This window comes from Ascaphus truei, chromosome 11 (genome assembly GCF_040206685.1).
Source record: "Ascaphus truei isolate aAscTru1 chromosome 11, aAscTru1.hap1, whole genome shotgun sequence".
NCBI classification, from domain to species: Eukaryota; Metazoa; Chordata; class Amphibia; order Anura; family Ascaphidae; genus Ascaphus; species Ascaphus truei.
The window spans coordinates 58,216,853-58,240,308 of record NC_134493.1 but is presented as its reverse complement, the minus strand read 5'-3'; the positions used below and the strand labels follow the sequence as shown (position 1 = coordinate 58,240,308).

Sequence of the window (23,456 nt, the reverse complement as noted above, 5' to 3'; positions counted from 1 at the left end):
GTGTCTTAAGGTGGATACAGAGGGTGCTAGTCGGGTATTGTGGGGAAGGGCATTCCAGAGGTGTGGGGCAGAAAGTGTGGAAGGTGTAAGGCGGGAGAGGGCTTTAGATACAAAGGGGGTAGAGGGAAAACATCCTTGAGCAGAACGCAAGAGTCGGGATGGTGCACAGTAGGGTATTGTAGATCTCCCTAATCACTGCCGGGACGCTCTTCCGGTTACCATGGGGATCCATGTCGCTCCGCCATTGGACATACGCTGTCTCCACGTCACGGAAAAACGGGCTTGAGTACCGTCATGGATTTCCACAGTAGCGCAGCGGGGCTAATGTAGATGCCAGTGTGGTCAGCCACGGCAGCCATCATTCCCTTCGATGACATAAGACCGGGAAAACATAATTATAATATCAGAAAATCTACCCCAAAACCCCGCATTACCAACCTCTCACACCCCTCCAAAACCAGAGGGAACGAAGTATTTCTACTCTAAATAACAGCTGGTATATACTGTATGTGTTACTAAAAAAGACACTAAACAAACAATGTCTAAAACCTCTTATTTCCCCTGACTCTAACATAATAAAAAAACGGGGTGCAGTGTGTTCCACAAAGAAATGTCATACAGAGGAGGGGTCTGTTAATGCCTCCACAGAGGCACACTGCCACCCTCAGGCTCTGGGCACAAGGGGGCAGAAGAAAGCAGCATCACGAGCATTAAGGTTTATTGAGTTGGTGCTGACTCTATTTCTGTATTATCTGAATTCACTTCCACTTTCATTCTGACTCTGCCATACATGGCCTTTGGACACAGAGAGAGATTACAGTTTAGAGAGAAGAGGGGGTCACAGGAGAAAGGAAAGGCGAGAGCAAGGAGAGGGAGGAGAAAACACAGGAAGGAGAGGGAGAGAAGCGAGAGGACCGACCGACCGTGAGAAGGTGAGAAAGAGGAGGCAGTCAGTTGTGGAAGAGAGAGGGGGAGAGAGAGAGGGGGAGAAAGAGAGGGTGGAAAGGGAGAAGGGGAGAGAGAGCAAGAGAGATAGAGTTCGAGAGAGAGTGGGGGTTGGGGAGAGAGGGGGAGCTGGAGAGAGAAAGAAGAGAGAGAGAGAAGACTAATAGAAGACAACTCAGGAAAGCTGAATAAGAGAGAAGACTCCTAAACCGCCCGTCTGTCTCCGGTGTGCCAGGTACAGTACAATAATACCAGGGCGGTTATAGGGAAGTCACAGAGACCGGGGAACCTGGGAACAATATTCTAAGAAAGAAGTTTGCTGCACAAAATAATGGTTTTCTTACAAGACACATTATTGTAAACGGAGGAAAATAGATACAGAATTAGTGAAACGCTGGTGTAGCCGGGTCACCTGATGGCTACTATTCTGCCCTTGTGCTGGCAGAAAACCCTGGTACAATCAGGTTGCCAGTAGTTGATATGGGGTTTGCCGCCTCTGAGGAGCTGCTCTTGAGTGACAGCGGGAGGCGGTGACATCAGCCCTGGGCATGACCAATCATGAGACAGATCTGGTGCCCTCCTCCTGGCTGTACTTGAGGGCAGGGCCGCCCCAAATTCAGTAGTGCCTTTGCCCACTTGAGAAAGGCAGGTCACACAGTGGAGAGGCTGATATGGGGCCTTCTCCAGTCATCTTCCCTCCGGGGGAGAGTGAGTGTGGACCATACCTCTGCCTCTGCTAGGGAGGTGGGGAAGAGTTAGGACGGCTGCGGGTGCCCTTGGCCTGTAGTGGCAGTCCAGGGACCATCCTTCAGTGGTAGCTGAGATGTACTGCAGCGGGCAGCCTGCCTTGTGACTGTGTTGTACAGAAGATAATAAACCGTTCCTGTTTGCATATACCTCCTGCCTGGTGTGTGACCTTATGGGGGAGGGGGGGGAGGTAATAGTTCTACCGTGGGGGATCACCTTCAGTTCCTGCAGCCTACGGCAGATGGAGGCGCTGCACTACTAAAGAGATATGTGGGGTATGAACCCCAGAAGCCTGTTCCTGTGTCCCCACTAGCACCGGCGGACGACTCAGCCCTCCTGTTACCAGCAGGTATATGCACCATACACCCTGTAATGGCCAAATCTCCCACCGGGTGTGGGAAACACCGCTACACTGGTATGATAAATTCCTCATGGGAGCGCTTCCTTAGGCTGAGTCCCGGCTGGCGCTGAGCGCGCTCATGCTTAGGGTGTCCTACAACTTGCGGCCGCGCGAGCGGGGGGTGGAGGGGGGGCTCAATTGTGGGCTATCGAGCAAGCGGGAAAGTTTATAAATTTTATTTACAAGAGCGCCGAGCGTGTGTGCCCACGCATTTGCGCGCATCGCGTGAGCGTGAACTTGCATATATATATATATGCGTGTAACCGCTCCAAGCGCCGCGAGCTCAGCGCCAGCGGGGACTCAGCCTTAGTCTGTTCTGATGATGAGTATAGAAGCTCACACATACAGGGAACGCAGAACCAAGGCCCTAAATGTAGCGCACAAGGAGAACCAGAAGAAAATGTCTCTCTAAGCCTCAATTCCCCACCAAATACAAAGATCCTTCACATCTGACACACCCGGTACGGGCGGAATCACCGCACAGGGGCTGCAGTGCATTGCGCTGCATGTTATTCATATTCCTTTCAGGCACAGAAAGGGTTAAAACAAACGGATTTCTCATTGGTCGAACTGGTCTAAAAAAATATTAGCCATCAAGAAGTTTGTTAGGTAAAAGGCTAAGGGGCCTGTCATGGTAATATAATATTATCCTGACATGGCCTCGCCACTGAAGTTTGGTCAGTTCTGTGCATTACTGATCGGGCCGGCAAGTTCCTTCCCAACGCTATGAAATTTGTGTAAAAACGGTATTCACAAAAATCGCAATTTGTTTTAGCGTTTGTTAAAAAAAAATGTATTTGCTCAGCGAGTGATATTATCTTAAGGTTCTGACTATGCTCCAGCAGTCTCCCTGCACAGAGAGAGCCACAACTCCCTGCACAGCTCTTACAGGAGATCTCCCTGCGCAGAGACGCATCTCCCTGCACAGAGAGAGCCACAACTCCCTGCACAGAGAGACGCTGCACCTCCCTGCACAGCTCTTACAGGCGATCTCCCTGCACAGAGAGAGCTGCATCTCCCTGCACAGAGAGAGCCACAACTCCCTGCACAGCTCTTACAGGCGATCTCCCTGCACAGAGAGAGACGCATCTCCCTGCACAGAGAGAGCCACAACTCCCTGCACAGCTCTTACAGGAGATCTCCCTGCACAGAGAGAGCCACAACTCCCTGCACAGCTCTTACAGGAGATCTCCCTGCACAGAGAGAGCCACAACTCCCTGCACAGCTCTTACAGGATATCTCCCTGCACAGAGAGAGCCGCAACTCCCTGCACAGAGAGCTGCATCTCCCTGCACAGCGCTCACAGGCGATCTCCCTGCACAGAGAGAAGCTGCATCTCCCTGCACAGCGCTCACAGGCGATCTCCCTGCACAGAGAGAAGCTGCATCTCCCTGCAGAGCTCTTACAGGCGATCTCCCTGCACAGAGAGAGCTGCATCTCCCTGCACAGCTCTTACAGGCGATCTCCCTGCACAGAGAGAGCTGCATCTCCCTGCACAGCTCTTACAGGCGATCTCCCTGCACAGAGAGAAGCCGCATCTCCCTGCACAGCTCTTACAGGCGATCTCCCTGCACAGAGAGAGCTGCATCTCCCTGCACAGCTCTTACAGGCGATCTCCCTGCACAGAGAGAAGCTGCATCTCCCTGCACAGCGCTCACAGGCGATCTCCCTGCACAGAGAGCTGCATCTCCCTGCACAGCTCTTACAGGCGATCTCCCTGCACAGAGAGAGCTGCATCTCCCTGCACAGCGCTCACAGGCGATCTCCCTGCACAGAGAGAAGCTGCAGCTCCCTGCACAGCTCTTACAGGCGATCTCCCTGCACAGAGAGAAGCTGCATCTCCCTGCACAGCTCTTACAGGCGATCTCCCTGCACAGAGAGAAGCTGCATCTCCCTGCACAGCTCTTACAGGCGATCTCCCTGCACAGAGAGAAGCTGCATCTCCCTGCACAGCTCTTACAGGCGATCTCCCTGCACAGAGAGAAGCTGCATCTCCCTGCACAGCTCTTACAGGCGATCTCCCTGCACAGAGAGAAGCTGCATCTCCCTGCACAGCTCTTACAGGCGATCTCCCTGCACAGAGAGAAGCTGCATCTCCCTGCACAGCTCTTACAGGCGATCTCCATGCACAGAGAGAAGCTGCATCTCCCTGCACAGCTCTTACAGGAGATCTCCCTGCACAGAAAGAAGCTGCATCTCCCTGCACAGCTCTAAGGCCTCGGTCCCGCTGCGCTCGTTGGCGCGGGCGGCCACACGCGAGTTCCCCACCAGCAGGGGAATCCTGCGGAGCCGGTCCCAGTCCCCCCTGGCTGCACAGCTCACTACACGCTGTGGCGCGTCAGCCGCTATGGGACACAAGAAAATGGTGATCCCTAGCGTTGACGCGTCACGTGGTGTGGCTGTGAGCCAATGGGGAGGGGAGGCTTCGGGAGGAGGAGAGGCTTCGGGGAGCGGGGAGGAGTGTGGGGGGAAAGCAGCGCGAGTGCCTGTCTGTGTGTGTGTATGTGTGTGTGTGTGTCTGAGTGCGTGCGTGCGTGCCTGTGTGTGTGTATGTGTGTGCTTGAGTGCGTGAGTGCCTGCCTCTGTCTGTGTGCGTGCGTGCCTGTCTGTGTGTGTGTATGTGTGTGCCTGAGTGCGTGAGTGCCTGCCTCTGTCTATGTGTGTGTGTGTGTGTGTGTCTGAGTGCGTGAGTGCCTGCCTCTGTGTGTGTGTGTGTGTGTGTGTGTGTGCCTGTCTGTGTGTGTGTCTGAGTGCGTGCGTGCCTGTCTGTGTGTGTGTATGTGTGTGCCTGAGTGCGTGAGTGCCTCTGTCTGTGTGTGTGTGTGTGTGTGTGTGTGTGTGTCTGAGTGCGTGTGTGCCTGTATGTGTGTGTGTATGTGTGTGCCTGAGTGCGTGAGTGCCTGCCTCTGTCTGTGTGTGTGTCTGAGTGCGTGCGTGCCTGTCTGTGTGTGTGTCTGAGTGTGTGTGTGTGTCTGAGTGCGTGCGTGCCTGTCTGTGTGTGTGTGTGTGTGTGTGTGTCTGAGTGCGTGTGTGCCTGCCTCTGTCTGTGTGTGTGTGTGTGTGTGTGTATGTGTGTGTCTGAGTGCGTGCGTGCCTGTATGTGTGTGTATGTGTGTGCCTGAGTGCGTGAGTGCCTGCCTCTGTCTGTGTGTGTGTCTGAGTGCGTGCGTGCCTGTCTGTGTGTGTGTCTGAGTGCGTGCGTGCCTGTCTGTGTGTGTGTATGTGTGTGCCTGAGTGCCTGCCTCTGTCTGTGTGTGTGTCTGAGTGCGTGCGTGCCTGTATGTGTGTGTGTATGTGTGTGCCTGAGTGCGTGAGTGCCTGCCTCTGTCTGTGTGTGTGTCTGAGTGCGTGCGTGCCTGTCTGTGTATGTGTGTGCCTGAGTGCGTGAGTGCCTGCCTCTGTCTGTGTGTGTGTGTGTGTGTCTGAGTGCGTGAGTGCCTGCCTCTGTGTGTGTGTGTGTGCCTGTCTGTGTGTGTGTCTGAGTGCGTGCGTGCCTGTCTGTGTGTGTGTCTGAGTGCGTGCGTGCCTGTCTGTGTGTGTTTATGTGTGTGCCTGAGTGCGTGAGTGCCTGCCTCTGTCTGTGTGTGTGTGTGTGTGTGAGTGCGTGAGTGCCTGCCTCTGTCTGTGTGTGTGTGTGTGTGTGTGTGTGTGTGTGTGTGTGTGTGTGTGTGTGTATGTGTGTGCGTGTGTGCGTGTGTGCGTGTGTGCGCGTGTGCGCATGTGTGTGTGTGTTAGGGTGACCATTCGTACCGGTTTTACCGGTACAGTCCCGGTTTTTTGAGGCCTGTACCGGTTTAAGTCTGTCCCGGTTTTTGTCCCTGGTCCCGGTATTGCGGTGCAGCGGCGGTGAGGAGAATGCGGCGGCCGGTAAGTATTGTCTATGTGTGTGTGTGAATGCTGCCGGGGGGACTGAGTGATGGAGAATGCCGGGGGCGGGACTTAGAATGCCGGCCGGCCCGCAGGGGATTGGATGAATGATGATGCCGGGGGCGGGACTTAGAATGCCGGCCGGCCCACAGGGGATTGGATGAATGATGATGCCGGGGGCGGGACTTAGAATGCCGGCCGGCCCGCAGGGGATTGGTTGCAGGCAGGTCAGAGGAAGCCGGGGGCGGGACTTCAGCTTTGTGCAGAGCACACGTGTCTTCCCAGCTTCCTCTGTGCACGTGAGTGTCACCCTTCTGTCCCGGGTCCCAGCCGGGGGGGGACGGGGGTAATAGGAAGTGTTAGCGGGGGTGCGCCTGCCTTTTTACCACCTTGTACCTTTGCCCCCCCCGGCGCTCCCAGCATTGCCCCCCCCGGCGCTCCCAGCATTGCCTCCCCCCCCCCCCCGGTGCTCCCACTATTGCCCCCCCGGCGCTCCCACTATTGCCCCCCCGGCGCTCCTACTATTGCACCCCCGGCGCTCCCACCATTGCCCATCGGCGCTCCCAGCTTTGCCCCCCCGGCGCTCACAGCTTTGCCCCCCGGCGCTCACAGCTTTGCCCCCCGGCGCTCACTTCCCCCCGTCCCCTTGGTGTGGGAGATGGGCTCGGGGGCGGGCAGTGGTTGCTGCGCGGTCACGGGCGGTGCAGGGGCTGGCGGGCGGTGCAGGGGGAGGCGGGGTGTATCTGTGTGTGTATCAGTGTGTGTGTGTGTGTGTGTGTGTGTGTGTGTGTGTGTGTGTGTGTCTGTGTATGTGTGTGTATCCCTCCCTCGCCCTCCCTCCCTGTCTCCCTCCCTCGCCCTCCCTCCCTGTCTCCCTCCCTCGCCCTCCATCCCTGTCTCCCTCACCCTCTGTCTTATCTTAACTGCTGTATACCTACACCGAAGTAACCTACTCTGCTTTCTTCCAGATCTGACTCAAATTTCACGTGGGAGACATCGGAAGACAGGTAAGGAACATCTCCCCTCTAGTATAGTACCTTGAGGGACTGCGGATCAGGTAAGATCCCAGGCGGGGTTGCTGCTTTTAGAAATTGTGAAGAGGGGGCATCCTGACACTGGTTAATGGGTTCAGAATCATTCACATCTGTTTTTTTTTTTGTTTGTTCGATTATTGAGGTGTACACACACACACACACACACACACACACACACACACACACACACACACACACACACACTCTCTCTAATGGTAGTAAAGTATAAGTGTACTACAATAAATAAACTGTTATATATATATATATAGATATATATATCTATATATATATATATATATATCTATATATATATATAGATATATATATATAAAAAAAATGTGTCCCGGTTTTTCATTTTCAAAATCTGGTCACCCTAGTGTGTGTGTGTGTGTGTATGTGTATGTGTGTGCCTGCCTCTGTCTGTGTGTGTGTGTGTTGCTTTACTTACCCGAGCCGTGGAGGGAGGGGGGGGAAAGTAGCGGGTCCCTCCGCTCAAGCCACGCCCCCCCTCCCGCTCCGACACCCGCTCCATACAGACCGCATATCGCGGTCTGTGTATGTCAGCGCCCCGCCTGTATGCAGTGCGGGCGCGCTGACTCTGGGAGCGGGGACTTAGCCTTACAGGAGATCTCCCTGCGCAGAGAGACGCTGCATCTGCCTGCACAGCTCTTACAGGCGATCTCCCTGCACAGAGAGAGCTGCATCTCCCTGCACAGCTCTTACAGGCGATCTCCTTGCATAGAGAGAGCTGCATCTCCCTGCACAGCTCTTACAGGCGATCTCCCTGCATAGAGAGAGCCGCATCTCCCTGCAAAGCTCTCATAGGCGATCTCCCTGCGCAGAGAGAGCCGCAACTCCCTGCACAGCTCTTACAGGAGATCTCCCTGCGCAGAGAACTGCATCTCCCTGCACAGCTCTTACAGGCGATCTCCCTGCACAGAGAGAGCTGCATCTCCCTGCACAGCTCTTACAGGCGGTCTCCCTGCACAGAGAGAGCTGCATCTCCCTGCACAGCTCTTACAGGCAATCTCCCTGCACAGAGAGAGCTGCATCTCCCTGCTCAGAGAGAACTGCATCTCCCTGCACAGCTCTTACAGGGGATCTCCCTGCACAGAGAGCTGCAACTCCCTGTACAGCTCTCACAGGCGATCTCCCTGCACAGAGAGAGCCGCAACTCCCTGCATAGAACTTACAGGCGATCTCCCTGCACAGAGAGAGCTGCATCTCCCTGCACAGAGAGAGCCGCAACTCCCTGCATAGATCTTACAGGCGATCTCCCTGCACAGAGAGAGCTGCATCTCCCTGCACAGCTCTTATAGGCGATCTCCCTGCAGAGAGAGCAGCATCTCCCTGCACAGCTCTTATAGGCGATCTCCCTGCACAGAGAGAGCTGCATCTCCCTGCACAGAGAGAGCTGCATCTCCCTGCACAGCTCTTACAGGGGATCTCCCTGCACAGAGAGAGCTGCATCTCCCTGCACAGCTCTTATAGGCGATCTCCCTGCACAGAGAGAAGTTGCATCTCCCTGCACAGCTCTTACAGGCGATCTCCCTGCACAGAGAGAAGCTGCATCTCCCTGCACAGAGAGAGCTGCATCTCCCTGCACAGCTCTTACAGGGGATCTCCCTGCACAGAGAGAGCTGCATCTCCCTGCACAGCTCTTACAGGTGATCTCCCTGCACAGAGAGAGCTGCATCTCCCTGCACAGCTCTTATAGGCGATCTCCCTGCACAGAGAGAAGCTGCATCTCCCTGCACAGAGAGAGCTGCATCTCTATGCACAGCTCTTACAGGGGATCTCCCTGCACAGAGAGAGCTGCATCTCCCTGCAGAGCTCTTACAGGGGATCTCCCTGCACAGAGAGAGCTGCATCTCCCTGCACAGCTCTTACAGGCGATCTCCCTGCACAGAGAGAGCTGCATCTCCCTGCACAGCTCTTACAGGCGATCTCCCTGCACAGAGAGAAGCTGCATCTCCCTGCACAGCTCTTACAGGCGATCTCCCTGCACAGAGAGAGCTGCATCTCCCTGCACAGCTCTTACAGGCAATCTCCCTGCACAGAGAGAAGCTGCATCTCTCTGCACAGCTCTTACAGGCGATCTCCCTGCACAGAGAGAGCAGCATCTCCCTGCACAGCTCTTACAGGCGATCTCCCTGCACAGAGAGAGCAGCATCTCCCTGCACAGCTCTTACAGGCGATCTCCCTGCACAGAGAGCTGCATCTCCCTGCACAGATCTTACAGGCGATCTCCCTGCACAGAGAGAGCTGCATCTCTATGCACAGCTCTTACAGGGGATCTCCCTGCACAGAGAGAGCTGCATCTCCCTGCAGAGCTCTTACAGGGGATCTCCCTGCACAGAGAGAGCTGCATCTCCCTGCACAGGTCTTACAGGCGATCTCCCTGCACAGAGAGAGCTGCATCTCCCTGCACAGCTCTTACAGGCGATCTCCCTGCACAGAGAGAAGCTGCATCTCCCTGCACAGCTCTTACAGGCGATCTCCCTGCACAGAGAGAAGCTGCATCTCCCTGCGCAGAGAGATCTGAGAGCTGCATCTCCCTGCACAGCTCTTACAGGCGATCTCCTTGCATAGAGAGAGCTGCATCTCCCTGCACAGCTCTTAAAGGCGATCTCCCTGCATAGAGAGAGCCGCATCTCCCTGCAAAGCTCTCATAGGCGATCTGGAAAGGAAACGGCGCTACTGCGCATGTCCGAAAAAACGCTCCAAGGATAATCTTCAAAAAACTTTATTGAACACACACGGGGCTACACCAGCATCTCCCCCTCTACGCGTTTCACCCTTTCACAGAGGGCTTCGTCTCGGAGTGGGGAGAGGTGGTGACAGCCTCTTAAATAGCCTAAAAGCCCGCGAAAGCGGATTAAAAGATTTTAACCACTTCAGTCCTAAACAGTTTTTAACAAGAGTCTCGTTACAAATAAATCTTCATATATGCATTGTTCCCTTAAGACATCTCTAGGTATATTACATACCAACCCAGGGGATATTCAGATAATAAACATGCATAAAGATAAGACTGTTTGACTGCATACTGAAGGTGTATAAATGCACTTAAAATGCTAGAAACAACACTGCAAGGAAAAGACAAAACAAGACATATATTGAGTATAAGATCCAATCAGATATTTTCAGGAAAGAGAATGCCAGGAATTCATTACTTCATGCAAAAAGCTGTCATGCACGCCCTCTGGTCAGGGGCATTCCAAGGGGGCAGTTCCTGCGTTTACGCCGGAACTGCTCGACGTTGGAGGCCTATGTCCACAGGGCGGAGGAAATGAGAGAGAGGTTCCTGTCGAGGGGATATGACGATACGAATCTTGAGCAGGCATACCAGCATGCACTACATACGGATAGGAATACTCTTATCAACACGTCATTAGGGGGTAGTGCCAAAGAGATACCTGTCATGAACACAGAAGCGCCATTCTTTATCACTAACTTTAGCGAACAAGCGAACTCTATCAAAGCCATAATACACAAACATTGGGCCACACTGTCCCTAGATCCATTATTGAGTAAAATGATATGTGTAGGCCCAAAGATAGTGTTTCGTAGAGCCCCTACATTAGGGAACATGCTGGCACCCAGTATGTTGAAAACAACTAATGATAGCAAAACCAAACGTTCCTTTTTTCCAAGATTGATTGGATCTTATAAATGTGGACATTGCAAAATTTGCCCCAGAATGATTAAGACTACACATTTCTCTAACAAAGAGGATAGACACAAATATCAAATTAAATCGTTCATGTCATGTCAAACTAATTTTGTGGTTTACCTGTTACAATGCGGATGTAAAAAGCAATATGTGGGCCTAACGAGTAGAGCCCTGAAAGTCCGCATTCTAGAACATCTTAGGTTAATAAAAAACAAAGACATGACACATCCGGTACCAGTTCACTTTAATAACTGTCCGTTGGGTACAGTAGATAATTTCCATTGTTGTGCAATTGAACACATAGCCATCCCCCCACGGGGAGGGGATAGGAAGAAGCTCTTACATCAACGAGAGGCACACTGGATACATACACTAAATACACTACAACCCAACGGACTTAATGTGGATTGGGATCTGCGATGTTTCCTTTAGAATTACTTAATGAACTTTGACCTGAGATTTGCATGCCCATAGACATGTATGTACATGTATTTAATTATGAAATCATGTGAACTGTGAATCTACTGTTATCCTTCGCTTTGTCTTATATGTCTGTCTGGTTTCCCGCCCCCCCTCCCCCCCCCCCTCCTTTCCCCACACCCTTCCCTCCCCACACCCCGCTTTCCCCTCCCCCCCCCCCTCCACATATCCCTTTCCCTCCCCCTCTCCCTCCCCTCTCCCCTCTCCCCCTTCCCCCTTCTCCCTCCCCTCCCTCCCCCCCCTCCCCTTTCCCCCTTTCCCCCCCATCCCCCCCATTCCTTGCTTGCTTACAAACCATTCCCAGCACTCCGTGGCCAAACAGCATAGGGTTGAATAACTATGGCTTATGAGATTATGAAATCCTTATATGTTTAATTAATGGATTTATACTAGTTTGGTTCAATGTAGGAGGAATGTGGTTAATGTCTTGTTTTGTCTTTTCCTTGCAGTGTTGTTTCTAGCATTTTAAGTGCATTTATACACCTTCAGTATGCAGTCAAACAGTCTTATCTTTATGCATGTTTATTATCTGAATATCCCCTGGGTTGGTATGTAATATACCTAGAGATGTCTTAAGGGAACAATGCATATATGAAGATTTATTTGTAACGAGACTCTTGTTAAAAACTGTTTAGGACTGAAGTGGTTAAAATCTTTTAATCCGCTTTCGCGGGCTTTTAGGCTATTTAAGAGGCTGTCACCACCTCTCCCCACTCCGAGACGAAGCCCTCTGTGAAAGGGTGAAACGCGTAGAGGGGGAGATGCTGGTGTAGCCCCGTGTGTGTTCAATAAAGTTTTTTGAAGATTATCCTGGGAGCGTTTTTTTCGGACATGCGCAGTAGCGCCGTTTCCTTTCCAGTTTCCTGATACCTTTCGACGGCGGCACGCAGGAGCCAACGAGGAGAGTGGGCCCCAAACCGGAGGACAGCAGGTGAAGTATCATACCCCTCTCCCTGCACCGGTTACTTCTGTGGCCTGGCATAACTCCCTCGTATGGCTCCAGTGTCTGAAGCATCCAGACCTGGTTAACTACACTGATGCGCACGACAGACCCATTGGTACTCATAGGCGATCTCCCTGCGCAGAGAGAGCCGCAACTCCCTGCACAGCTCTTACAGGAGATCTCCCTGCGCAGAGAACTGCATCTCCCTGCACAGCTCTTACAGGCGATCTCCCTGCACAGAGAGAGCTGCATCTCCCTGCACAGCTCTTACAGGCGGTCTCCCTGCACAGAGAGAGCTGCATCTCCCTGCACAGCTCTTACAGGCAATCTCCCTGCACAGAGAGAGCTGCATCTCCCTGCTCAGAGAGAACTGCATCTCCCTGCACAGCTCTTACAGGGGATCTCCCTGCACAGAGAGCTGCAACTCCCTGCACAGCTCTCACAGGCGATCTCCCTGCACAGAGAGAGCCGCAACTCCCTGCATAGAACTTACAGGCGATCTTCCTGCACAGAGAGAGCTGCATCTCCCTGCACAGAGAGAGCCGCAACTCCCTGCATAGATCTTACAGGCGATCTCCCTGCACAGAGAGAGCTGCATCTCCCTGCACAGCTCTTATAGGCGATCTCCCTGCAGAGAGAGCAGCATCTCCCTGCACAGCTCTTATAGGCGATCTCCCTGCACAGAGAGAAGCTGCATCTCCCTGCACAGAGAGAGCTGCATCTCCCTGCACAGCTCTTACAGGGGATCTCCCTGCACAGAGAGAGCTGCATCTCCCTGCACAGCTCTTATAGGCGATCTCCCTGCACAGAGAGAAGTTGCATCTCCCTGCACAGAGAGAGCTGCATCTCCCTGCACAGCTCTTACAGGCGATCTCCCTGCACAGAGCGCTGCATCTCCCTGCACAGATCTTACAGGCGACCTCCCTGCACAGAAAGATGCTGCATCTCCCTGCACAGCTCTTACAGGCGATCTCCCTGCACAGAGAGACACTGCATCTCCCTGCACAGCTCTTACAGGCGATCTCCCTGCACAGAGAGAAGCTGCATCTCCCTGCACAGCTCTTACAGGTGATCTCCCTGCACAGAGAGAGCTCCATCTCCCTGCACAGCTCTTACAGGCAATCTCCCTGCACAGAGAGAAGCTGCATCTCTCTGCACAGCTCTTACAGGCGATCTCCCTGCACAGAGAGAGCAGCATCTCCCTGCACAGCTCTTACAGGCGATCTCCCTGCACAGAGAGCTGCATCTCCCTGCACAGATCTTACAGGCGATCTCCCTGCACAGAGAGAGCTGCATCTCTATGCACAGCTCTTACAGGGGATCTCCCTGCACAGAGAGAGCTGCATCTCCCTGCAGAGCTCTTACAGGGGATCTCCCTGCACAGAGAGAGCTGCATCTCCCTGCACAGCTCTTACAGGCGATCTCCCTGCACAGAGAGAGCTGCATCTCCCTGCACAGCTCTTACAGGCGATCTCCCTGCACAGAGAGAAGCTGCATCTCCCTGCACAGCTCTTACAGGCGATCTCCCTGCACAGAGAGAGCTGCATCTCCCTGCACAGCTCTTACAGGCAATCTCCCTGCACAGAGAGAAGCTGCATCTCCCTGCACAGCTCTTACAGGCAATCTCCCTGCACAGAGAGACGCAGCATCTCCCTGCACAGCTCTTACAGGCGATCTCCCTGCACAGAGAGAGCAGCATCTCCCTGCACAGCTCTTACAGGCGACCTCCCTGCACAGAGAGCTGCATCTCCCTGCACAGATCTTACAGGCGATCTCCCTGCACAGAGAGAGCTGCATCTCCCTGCACAGTTCTTACAGGCGATCTCCCTGCACAGAGAGACACTGCATCTCCCTGCACAGCTCTTACAGGCGATCTCCCTGCACAGAGAGAAGCTGCATCTCCCTGCACAGCTCTTACAGGCGATCTCCCTGCACAGAGAGCGAATATCCAGGATGTGGAAAACCAGTGCACCACCGTAAAGCAAGAGCTGGACAATTGACCATTTGAAAATGTATTAGTAAAACAGCATCACAGTAGAGTCCTGGTGGATCCTCTAACGCGTTTCACGCCGAAGCGCTTTGTCAAAGAGTGATCCGTCAGGCACAGCATCAAACTGATATAGGGTGTCGGGAAATCAACACAGGTGTGGTATAATCACGACCTCGATTGTAAGCGGCTGCAATAGTATTTTGATTGCGACCCTCCCACAATCAGTGATAGACATATATAGACATATACAAACATTGAATATCACCATCACATACATACAATAAAAACTTTTATATAAGTGAACCTTTAGAGACGTGAAACATGTATACAAAAATTGGTGGTGAAATATATTAAAAAATATATAGTAAGCCAGGATCTACATTAATGCTTAATAATATATAATGAACTCCATCGTAAACAAGAGGAGACCAAACATGAACCCCCCAACATGGAACATTCGGGAGGTCTGGTTCTTGTTAGGACAGGAGCTTCACAGTGAAAAAAAATCATAATCCATATTTTACTGGAATATACAGAAAAATATTCCACTACAAATTAAATAGAATAGTAGCACAGAGATCAGTGTAAACCTCCAGCATATAGCAAACTACAGCAGTGAGTCAATATCAGATATAGTGGCCTACATACTTTAGATTGTTGTTATTCCATTAGTGATGTTTCCTATTTCTTTTTAATATCAGGGACCATTCATTGGGCTGAAAAGATGAGTCCGACTATTGGAATATTCTCCAGGGCCGGAGAGGAGGAATATAAGTGGTTAATCTCCTGGCTGCGCTCGGTATCCTCGGGTATTGTTGTCCGTCCCTTCTACGTCTCCAACACCAATGGGCAGAGGTTCAGAGAAGAGGTCTCCAAATGCACAGTCGCCATTTTGTATCACTCCAAGAAGAGAGGAAGGGTGAACCTCACCGACGTGACCGATTCTCTGTATGACGAAGAGCTGGAATATCTCTCAGCTGTACGTGGTAAGGACAATATCTGTCGAGTTTGTCTCTTGAGATGATGGCACAGGGAGAAGGGATCTTTATCCTGACCCTCCAACTATATAGAGGTAATATATGATCCATTGTGTATCGCTACATCCTATTGCCCAATTAATCCCAAAAAGATAACAATGAGAAAGATGAAACCTGTGGCCTGTCAAGTCTTTTGTCCCACCATTAAAGGGACAGAGGTGCTGATTCTATATGTGCCAAAGCGACAGATCGGCCCGCTTTCAGACAAAATTCCCTAATTAAATCACATACAGTATAGAGTCAGCCCCATAGGATTTCCGAAGCCACGATGACGTGAATGGCAGATAAGTCCAGATTCAGTTGCAATATCCATTTCAGGAGACCCAAGGCTGGTCCTAGAATATATTATAATATTATATGGGCATGTCTGTCCAAGGGCATGCATGACTTTAGTTTTTTGTGAACATCTGGCTAGGTGGACGGCCGACGTGATATGGAGTTTGTCATGATAGGCGGGATCATGAACTCTATGAAGAGCTGTTTGGTGAGAATGGGTGGACTTTCCTGTATGTATATTTAATAAAGCTCTGGCCATGTTTATCTCATCTTTGGTGCCATAGAGTTTTTTGGTGGGGAGTGTGACGGCTCCACTGGTCATGTTGGGAAGGATAATCTGGGTTTGATGCTTCTCTGTCCTGCAGGGAACGCGAATGTCTTCGTGGTTATTGATGATCTGGACGACAGTGGCTCGGAGTCAAAGGACAGAATCCTCACACAACAGCCAAAGATTAGGAATCTGGCCAGCGATGTCTTCCTCTTCACCCGGGAAGAGAAGGAGTCCTCTGACCTGCACAACTCGCCAAAACTGAATGCCATGAGAGAGCTCATAAACAAAGGTATTGGTAAAACTTAACCATTTTCTAAGGCCCAGATTCACAAAGCTCAATTAATTACTTAACGAGACATACTTACGGGGATCTTCAGAGCTCACTGATGCTGCGCTAAGTGCGGCTTTCAACGATAACGAGCTCCTGCGTTGCTGTAACGAACGTTAGTGCTAATGATATGCAAAAGAGGCGTTACCTCTAACAGCGCAGATCCTCAGAGCTCGTTATGGTTACCACAGGGATTTAATGAGTCGTTTGTTGTCAGAGCTGAAGACGGTGTTACATCCAGAACCTGAAAAATAGGTCTGTTAGAACCTGGATAAGTGTAAGACCATATTGTCTATTCAGTGCCTGGATGGGAGTAACGCCACTTTGGGATGAGACCGGCTGGACGGAATGTTATGTAAAGCTAACGCAAGACAGCGCTAACTTCACATGGCGTTCAGCCTATGATAATGAGATCACCAACGGCTGTTGTTTTTGCATGTATTTTACCTTAGGGGGTTGGCGGTAACCTCAGGGAACAGAACGTCCATTACTGATTTTGATAACATGATGTTATGAGCCCGGACTTAACAAAGCTTTGTGGATGTGGGTGGAAGTGTTCAGAACCACAGCACAATGTAGCAAATACTGGAAGACATAAAAGTACTAATTATCGCAGGCCTTGGTAACATCGACAGGAGAAAATGTTGATGTGTAATTTAGCGGTAAGATCAGAACATTTGATGATGACGATGAATCCGATTCAAATTCCAATGTCTGCTTCTTGTGAGCTCTGTGGCACCCGGCTCAGGGTACTTGAAAAAGGACGTATTGTCATCACTATACAAAATATATACTGCGTATTATAATATAAGGTGAAAGTATTATGATAATGATTTAAGGAAACAGTTTTGCACACAATATTACCGTCTGAAATGTATTCAGTCAAACTCAGGGTTAGTAAGACAAGATGACAGATGTAAGTACGGTGACAAACGCCCCTCTTTTGTAGCGCTGACGTCTGTCTGGGGTCTTCACGACACAGTCTTCTAGGGTTATTTAGAGAAACACAAGGATAACATGTAGCATTATAGTGCGTAACTCAGGCTTCTGCCTGTTTTATTTCGTCTCATTAGGGGACTGCAGCTTTAACAAATACACATTGGAGGCACTCAGCCATGAAACCTTCAGCAGTTTACTCGTATCAGTGACACTCAATATTTCTGACACGCCGTCACTTTAAGAAACAAAATCATAAAATGAATGCCTACTCCTGTCAGGAGACTGACTAAACATTGTTCCAGCCCTTTCTAACTGGTTGCTGCCAGCTAAGCTGGCTATCAGCTTTACATAACATTCATGTATAGCGAAATAACATTGAGTCTTATCTGTTAGATGGGGACAGCGTCCCAAGAGGTTCTGTGCAATCCTTCCAGATACGGTAATATGTGAAGGGGGGGAACTAGACCCATTATAAACTCTGGTCTGGACTTTCCATCCCCCAGCCTCAGTAACTGTGAAGCTGTGGAATGGATCCTTTTACCCTATTTTGGCACTTTATGACCTAAATCGGGCATAAAGCTGCCTAATATCCTGGGACTATGTCACAGTACATTTAATGATAATCGTGTTTTCATATCCTATGCTTCTAGGGGCCAAAGGGAGAAGTGATTACTTTCCAGGACCTTATGTAAGTATCTGGCAGTGTTAAAGGTTTGTTTAGTTAATCACATGTATTCAGATAAACATATAAACATTCAGTAACAACAGATGTCACACTTTAAATTATTTCATAGTAGAGCTGAATGAAAGTAATATGCAGTTGTATACCATATTCTTCATGTCATAGAATCCGTGGGTATCCCCGTGCAGCAGAGCTGACGCCTGGTTTAGTGGTTAAGGTGATGGTCTGGAAGCCACATGCTTATACACTGTGTAACTTCATGCAAATCCCTTTATCTCACTGTGCATCCGACACCCACACATGAATGATTCAAATGAATAATAACAGTGTACCTTTCGCCACTCCCCCTCTATTGGAGGATAAAGATAAGAGCACCAAAAATGTGCTTTGTATGTTCAATTATCAAGGTGGCTGCATGTATGCCTTGGACCTGTGTGTATGTATATATATATATTTATATAGCTGTGTTTAAAACAGCATGCATTGGCTTGAGGATTTGCTTGTGTAATACAAGCTTGAGACAAAAAGTGGCACTGTGTGCTCATTTGCATGTCATTTCCCAGAATACCTTGCTGCAGTGGAAGCGCTGTATGCTGGGCGACAATGGGGAAAGACAGGGTTGCAGACCTGTCTAAGACATGTGAATGAACATACAGTAATATTTACAGTTGCTATATATATATCTCAAGTTCTAATAGTTCCACTCATTCAGTAAAGGGTAGGATTAATTGTTTATCCACATTCATTGCCTATATTATTTGTTGCCCTTCTGGCTTCCAACATGTAGGGCGTAAGGCGCGTACTTTGAATACGCGTTTCTTGGAACACCGCCGAAATATTATACACGGTTTACAGTCACACGGCTTATCCAGACATTACATGGATAAGCATAATACAGATCCACGAGTTTACAGTTTGCACGAGTGCTATTTGCACTTATTATTTCACCATAATACAGATCCAGCCTCATTATTGGTAATGGGTGTTGAAGCTATTGGGTCCTCCTTACTCAGCGGAGATAGGCACAAAAGATTGAATCTTAGAGAGACATATTGGATCTATGTACTAGATACATTGTTTCCCAGAGGTCTAAATGAGTGTAAAGACATCAGTTCTGTGTAGTATGATTGTTTCTCCTTCATCTGCTCATCACTTTGTTTCAGAGGTCTGGTTCTGAACACGCTTGGGATGTTCCCTTTGATTCTTGTTTGTGAGAAGTCCTTGGTAGAAGTTACAAGCCATACTTTATTTATTAGGAACCACATATTTAATTTGCACATTTATATAATGAGTTATGAGCACACAATAGCACAGTGACCAATATTTACATTCATATTGTCACGTAGCCCAGGGCTTTTAACACCATTTATATTTAAGGGATCAGTAAATAGGCAACACACAATAATGAAATAATATGAGGTTTATTTGGATAAGACCTCGGAAACACATAGAAATACAAAATACAGAGAATATACTCACTTACTTTGTGTCTGGGGTTAAAAACTAGGCTTTCCTAGGTGCAAGGCGCCTGCTTCAGCAAAGGCTTACCTTGTTCACTCCACGGAGCTGGAATACGCCTGGAACAGGTACCTTTTTTTAAATGGTATCACACTGGGATCGGGCGCTTTTTCTTCTCTTTTTCTGTGTGTGTATATGTATATATATATATATATATATATATATATATATATATATATATATTTATATATACATGCAATTGAAAGGTAAGAATCTAAGAATCATGCAAAGCTACATGTAATACCAATTACTGCTATTAAACGTCTATTTTTGATTATTCTAGGTCTTAGATATCGTTTTTCATTGGCAGCCATCTAATTTCAAAACCAAACAAGTTACTCTGAGCAGTATACTGTTAGAAGGTGTCATAGGACAGGAGTAACCAACAGGTCAGGCTTTCAGGCTATCCCTGCTTCAGCACAGGTGGCTCAATCAGTGGTGCATTCAAAGACTGAGCCGCCTGTGCTGAAGCCGGGATATCTGGAAAACCTGACCTGTTGGTAGCTCTTGAGGCCTGGCATTGGCTATCCCCGGGGTAGGACCTTTCGCAGCAGCGGCTTCGCTTCACTGCAGGTAATTTGTTGTCTGCTCCTTTTTCAGCCTCCCGGCCCGTCTCCGTCTCCTGTAACCCCACGCAACCCACGGAAAGGTCTGTACTGGCTGGTGAGTTTCGTTATTTGTTTCTCAAGGTTCTGCACCATCATTCCCCGCAGGTGGGAACGTTTCCACCCAGGAGACACCACCCCGCCGGCCCCACACACCCGCTGCCCCAATGCCCTGACTTTCAGGGCTATATTCACACCTTAACGTTGCAAAGGGCATTCATGCTAATGGCTGTCTGTCAATGATAATGGCCATCACACTTTAGATAATAATATGCACTCTTGAGTCAAAGTCAAATTCGTTACTCTGAGGGATTTGCATTTGGATGGGAAAGCACTTAGTCATTCACTAATGCGATAACCAAAGAAGTAATCTTTTATCTTGTTAGTCGCATTAATGAAACTTGATTTGCCACCCGGATTGTGACTGTAACAATGGGAGAAGCTGGTGCTGCATTGTGGACCATCTATCACCCTGGTGATAAAAGCAAAGACCTCTCTAAAATAATACACACAGATAAAGCCAGATTCACGGTCCCCGGAGCTGCGTGAAGAGAAGCAAAACACGGCAGCTTCGGGGACAGTAAAGGCAGCGGCTTCCCGTGAGGGGTCCGTTCTCATGAATTGGGACCCCCCCCAACATAAAGATGTCCCTCAGCCATGTGATGCCTTGGTCAGGATTCCACATCTTTCCCAAACAGCACCAACATTTAGTCTGGTTACATCTTTACTTCAATAAAAGAGAAGGTTGGGGCACTCACAATTATGATGAAGAGCTGCCACAGGTGCTCACAAAGCCCCAGTGAGGTGGGGTATAGCAGATGTCGGGCAGATAGAAGATGGCTCTCCAGTGGTCTTGGCAAACAATGTTTTAGTAGTGCAAAAGAATCAACGTTTTGGTCCTAGTGTGGACCTTTGCCAAGACCACCCCTCCCCCTTTCAAAATCCAAAATGGCGGATTGGCCTTTTTGTGACTAATCCGTGGAAAGGAACCGGACAGTTCTGTGGAATATCCTGAAAAGGAGCAGGTTGGGTAGTGAAAGTATCGCGGATCCATGATATGGATGGAGGGAGTGAGGTGGATGTAACAACGAAGATTCCTCAATGCAGGTTGAATTGTCTTCTGAGGAAGTTGAACTACAATGAGGTGTGTTTGCCTCTCTCATACTGACACGATTTCCTGAGCAGAAGGTGCAAGGAGCCAGCTTCATTAGGGGGTCTTTGGGAGTCGTTAAGTGGCTGGATGTTTTTATGTAAGGTGATATGTTTTATAGTGAATCTGACTTTGGTTTTGCACACTTTTGCACACTTTTGCACACATTTGCACACATTTGCACAATGTGTATAATCGTGTTTCTGAAGCCCTCAGCGGAGAATGAAATGCGGCAAGTGATTAAGAGAAGACAATGACCTCTACGGTACTTTTAATATTATAAAATATCTTATCTTGCTCTTTAATTCCGCAGATTCCCCTGTTAATCACATGTGCAGCAGCGTGGTACTATATCCTGAACCCCGACGCACGCGGCATACGCTCTGTGAGTATATATCGTATCTGTTCAGTCTCTCCATGGTTCAGATGATGTTTTTGGGAAAGAACTTGTTTTGGAGGACCTTAGAGTCCTAATTCATCTAAAGAGATATTTGTTTTTAAAATGTCTACAAATTATTTGTGAAATGCATCCATACCTCCAGTCTCAGAGCGTGGGCTGGGTATCTCGCATTGAGCTTTTCACGTGTTAGCAAACCTTGTGAATCTCACATTTTTTACCTTTGCGATTAAGTTTGCTTCAATCCGGCAACAAGTTTGTGTGACGCTGAAAGTCCATCGTCATTGCATGTTCCATTCATTTTGATTCCTTTCACTTTTTAAATTCGATCAAACTAATCGAATTTTGACAGTTTCGCACTTCCCTGCTCCTGGTCACATGTCTGGTTGCTACTGAGAAGGCTTCATTGTGAAACGCGTCAGGGAGTGAAAGCAAATGTGGAAGAAAATGAATTGTAATGGCAATAAAGGTTAACGAATAATAACTTATTTCTTCCATTGTTTAGATGGTTCTGGTCATCGCAGTTAATCTGATTGGATCATCTGTTATTTATTACGTGGTGTTTTCGCCCAACACTGTGAGTACTATGTGATGTACAAACCATGACAGGAGGTATCATGTCAGCGAGTAGTACAACTGGGTGCAGATAGCACCTCTATTAGCATAATACCAAACGTATATAGTACATGAGCCCAACAAATTTTTTAGTGCATAGAGCTCTAGGACAGGGGGGCGCAAACTTTTTTCCCTGCGCCCCCCTGACGGCTGTCCCCTCGCTCCCGCGCCCCCCCCAACCCCAACTTACCCGCGCTCCGGCGTAATGACGTCACGTTGCCATAGCAACGTGACGTCACATGACCTCGCAGCGTCATTTTGATGCCGCGTTGCCATGGCGCCGCAGGGAGGAAGCCGCCGGAGCCACGGTAAGTTAGGTTTACAGAGGCCCTGCAGCTCCCCCGGCACTTAATTTAAGTGCCTTCGGGAAGCGCGCGGGGCCTCTGTAAACCCCGCGCCCCCCGTCGGCAGTGTCGCGCCCCCCCTGGGGGTCGCGCCCCACAGTTTGCGCACCGCTGCTCTAGGAGATAAATTGGCTGGCCCACGGTGACATGAAACTGGAATCGAATCTCAGCATATTTATCAGGGTTTTGATCTCCTGCATTCAAACATTCTTCCTGCCTTACAGAAACAATCCCCCCCAAATATTCTATTTATTTCTCTACAACATTAGGAATGGGGTGTTTTCCGTTACTGAACCACCCTATTTTCAGTGTTGGGGACCTCTTCGTTCCTGAGATAAGTACTGTTGTAGACACCGGTGTTCCTTACGTAGAATCCAACATGACGCCAATCATGGACCAGTATTAAGCCAACGCCAATGATACTGTGGCTCCCAACTGGCATGTGTATCACCCAGTGTTTATTTGGCCACATTGCTTCCCACGTTAGGAGCCCCGGTTCTTGTGGTAATTATATTGGCAAATGGGGGACCCCCTGATTCCAATTTAAAAAACATCCCAGACAGGATTGGGGCTTTTTTGGTGCGGGACACCATCGAATGAAGTGGAAATATAATTTTATGTCTTCATGTAAAATAATATTAAAAAGGCCTACATATCAATAAAGTAATAACCAACCTCTTACTGATGAGGAGGTGTCTGTGAGTAGGTTTACTGGCTTTGCTCTTCTACAATCCACTCTGTGCAGACAAAGCTGTGTAATGAGGCAGGCAGAAGCTTTTAGGGGTCCATGTTGAAATGGACAGGAAGCAAAAAGTGACACACTCTGAGTGCTCATCTGCATATCATTGCCCAGAATCCCTGGCTGCAGTGGAACTATTATATGCTAAGAGATAATGGGAAAAGGCAGGTTTGTGGACCTATCTGAGACACGTGAATGTGCTCACGTGGTATTCTTATTTGCAATAAAATAATACAAATAATCAATGTAAATTATCAAAGGAATGGACTTCACGTTTTCCCACTGTGTGTCGCCATGTTCCCTGATCGGCACTCTCTGCGGTTCCACCGCTACATTCTGTGTGTCGCCATGTTCCCTGATCGGCACTCTCTGCGGATCCACCATTACATTCTGTGTGTCGCCATGTTCCCTGATCGGCACTCTCTGCGGTTCCACCGCTACATTCTGTGTGTCGCCATGTTCCCTGATCGGCA

At 49.4% G+C, this 23,456-nt stretch overlaps 1 protein-coding gene across 1 annotated transcript in view; it reads left to right on the top strand.

The window, feature by feature from the left end:
• Window positions 1–1,883: 1,883 nt before the first annotated feature.
• LOC142463609 (uncharacterized) overlaps window positions 1,884–23,456 on the top strand; it is a 39,555-nt gene continuing 17,982 nt past the window's right edge. The window contains exons 1-7 of the mRNA XM_075566560.1: window positions 1,884–2,041; window positions 14,784–15,068; window positions 15,761–15,955; window positions 17,584–17,621; window positions 19,734–19,796; window positions 21,202–21,273; window positions 21,791–21,862. Coding sequence (XP_075422675.1) covers window positions 14,807–15,068; window positions 15,761–15,955; window positions 17,584–17,621; window positions 19,734–19,796; window positions 21,202–21,273; window positions 21,791–21,862 — 702 coding nt within the window. The 5' untranslated portion in view covers window positions 1,884–2,041; window positions 14,784–14,806. The remainder of the gene's footprint in view (window positions 2,042–14,783; window positions 15,069–15,760; window positions 15,956–17,583; window positions 17,622–19,733; window positions 19,797–21,201; window positions 21,274–21,790; window positions 21,863–23,456) is intronic.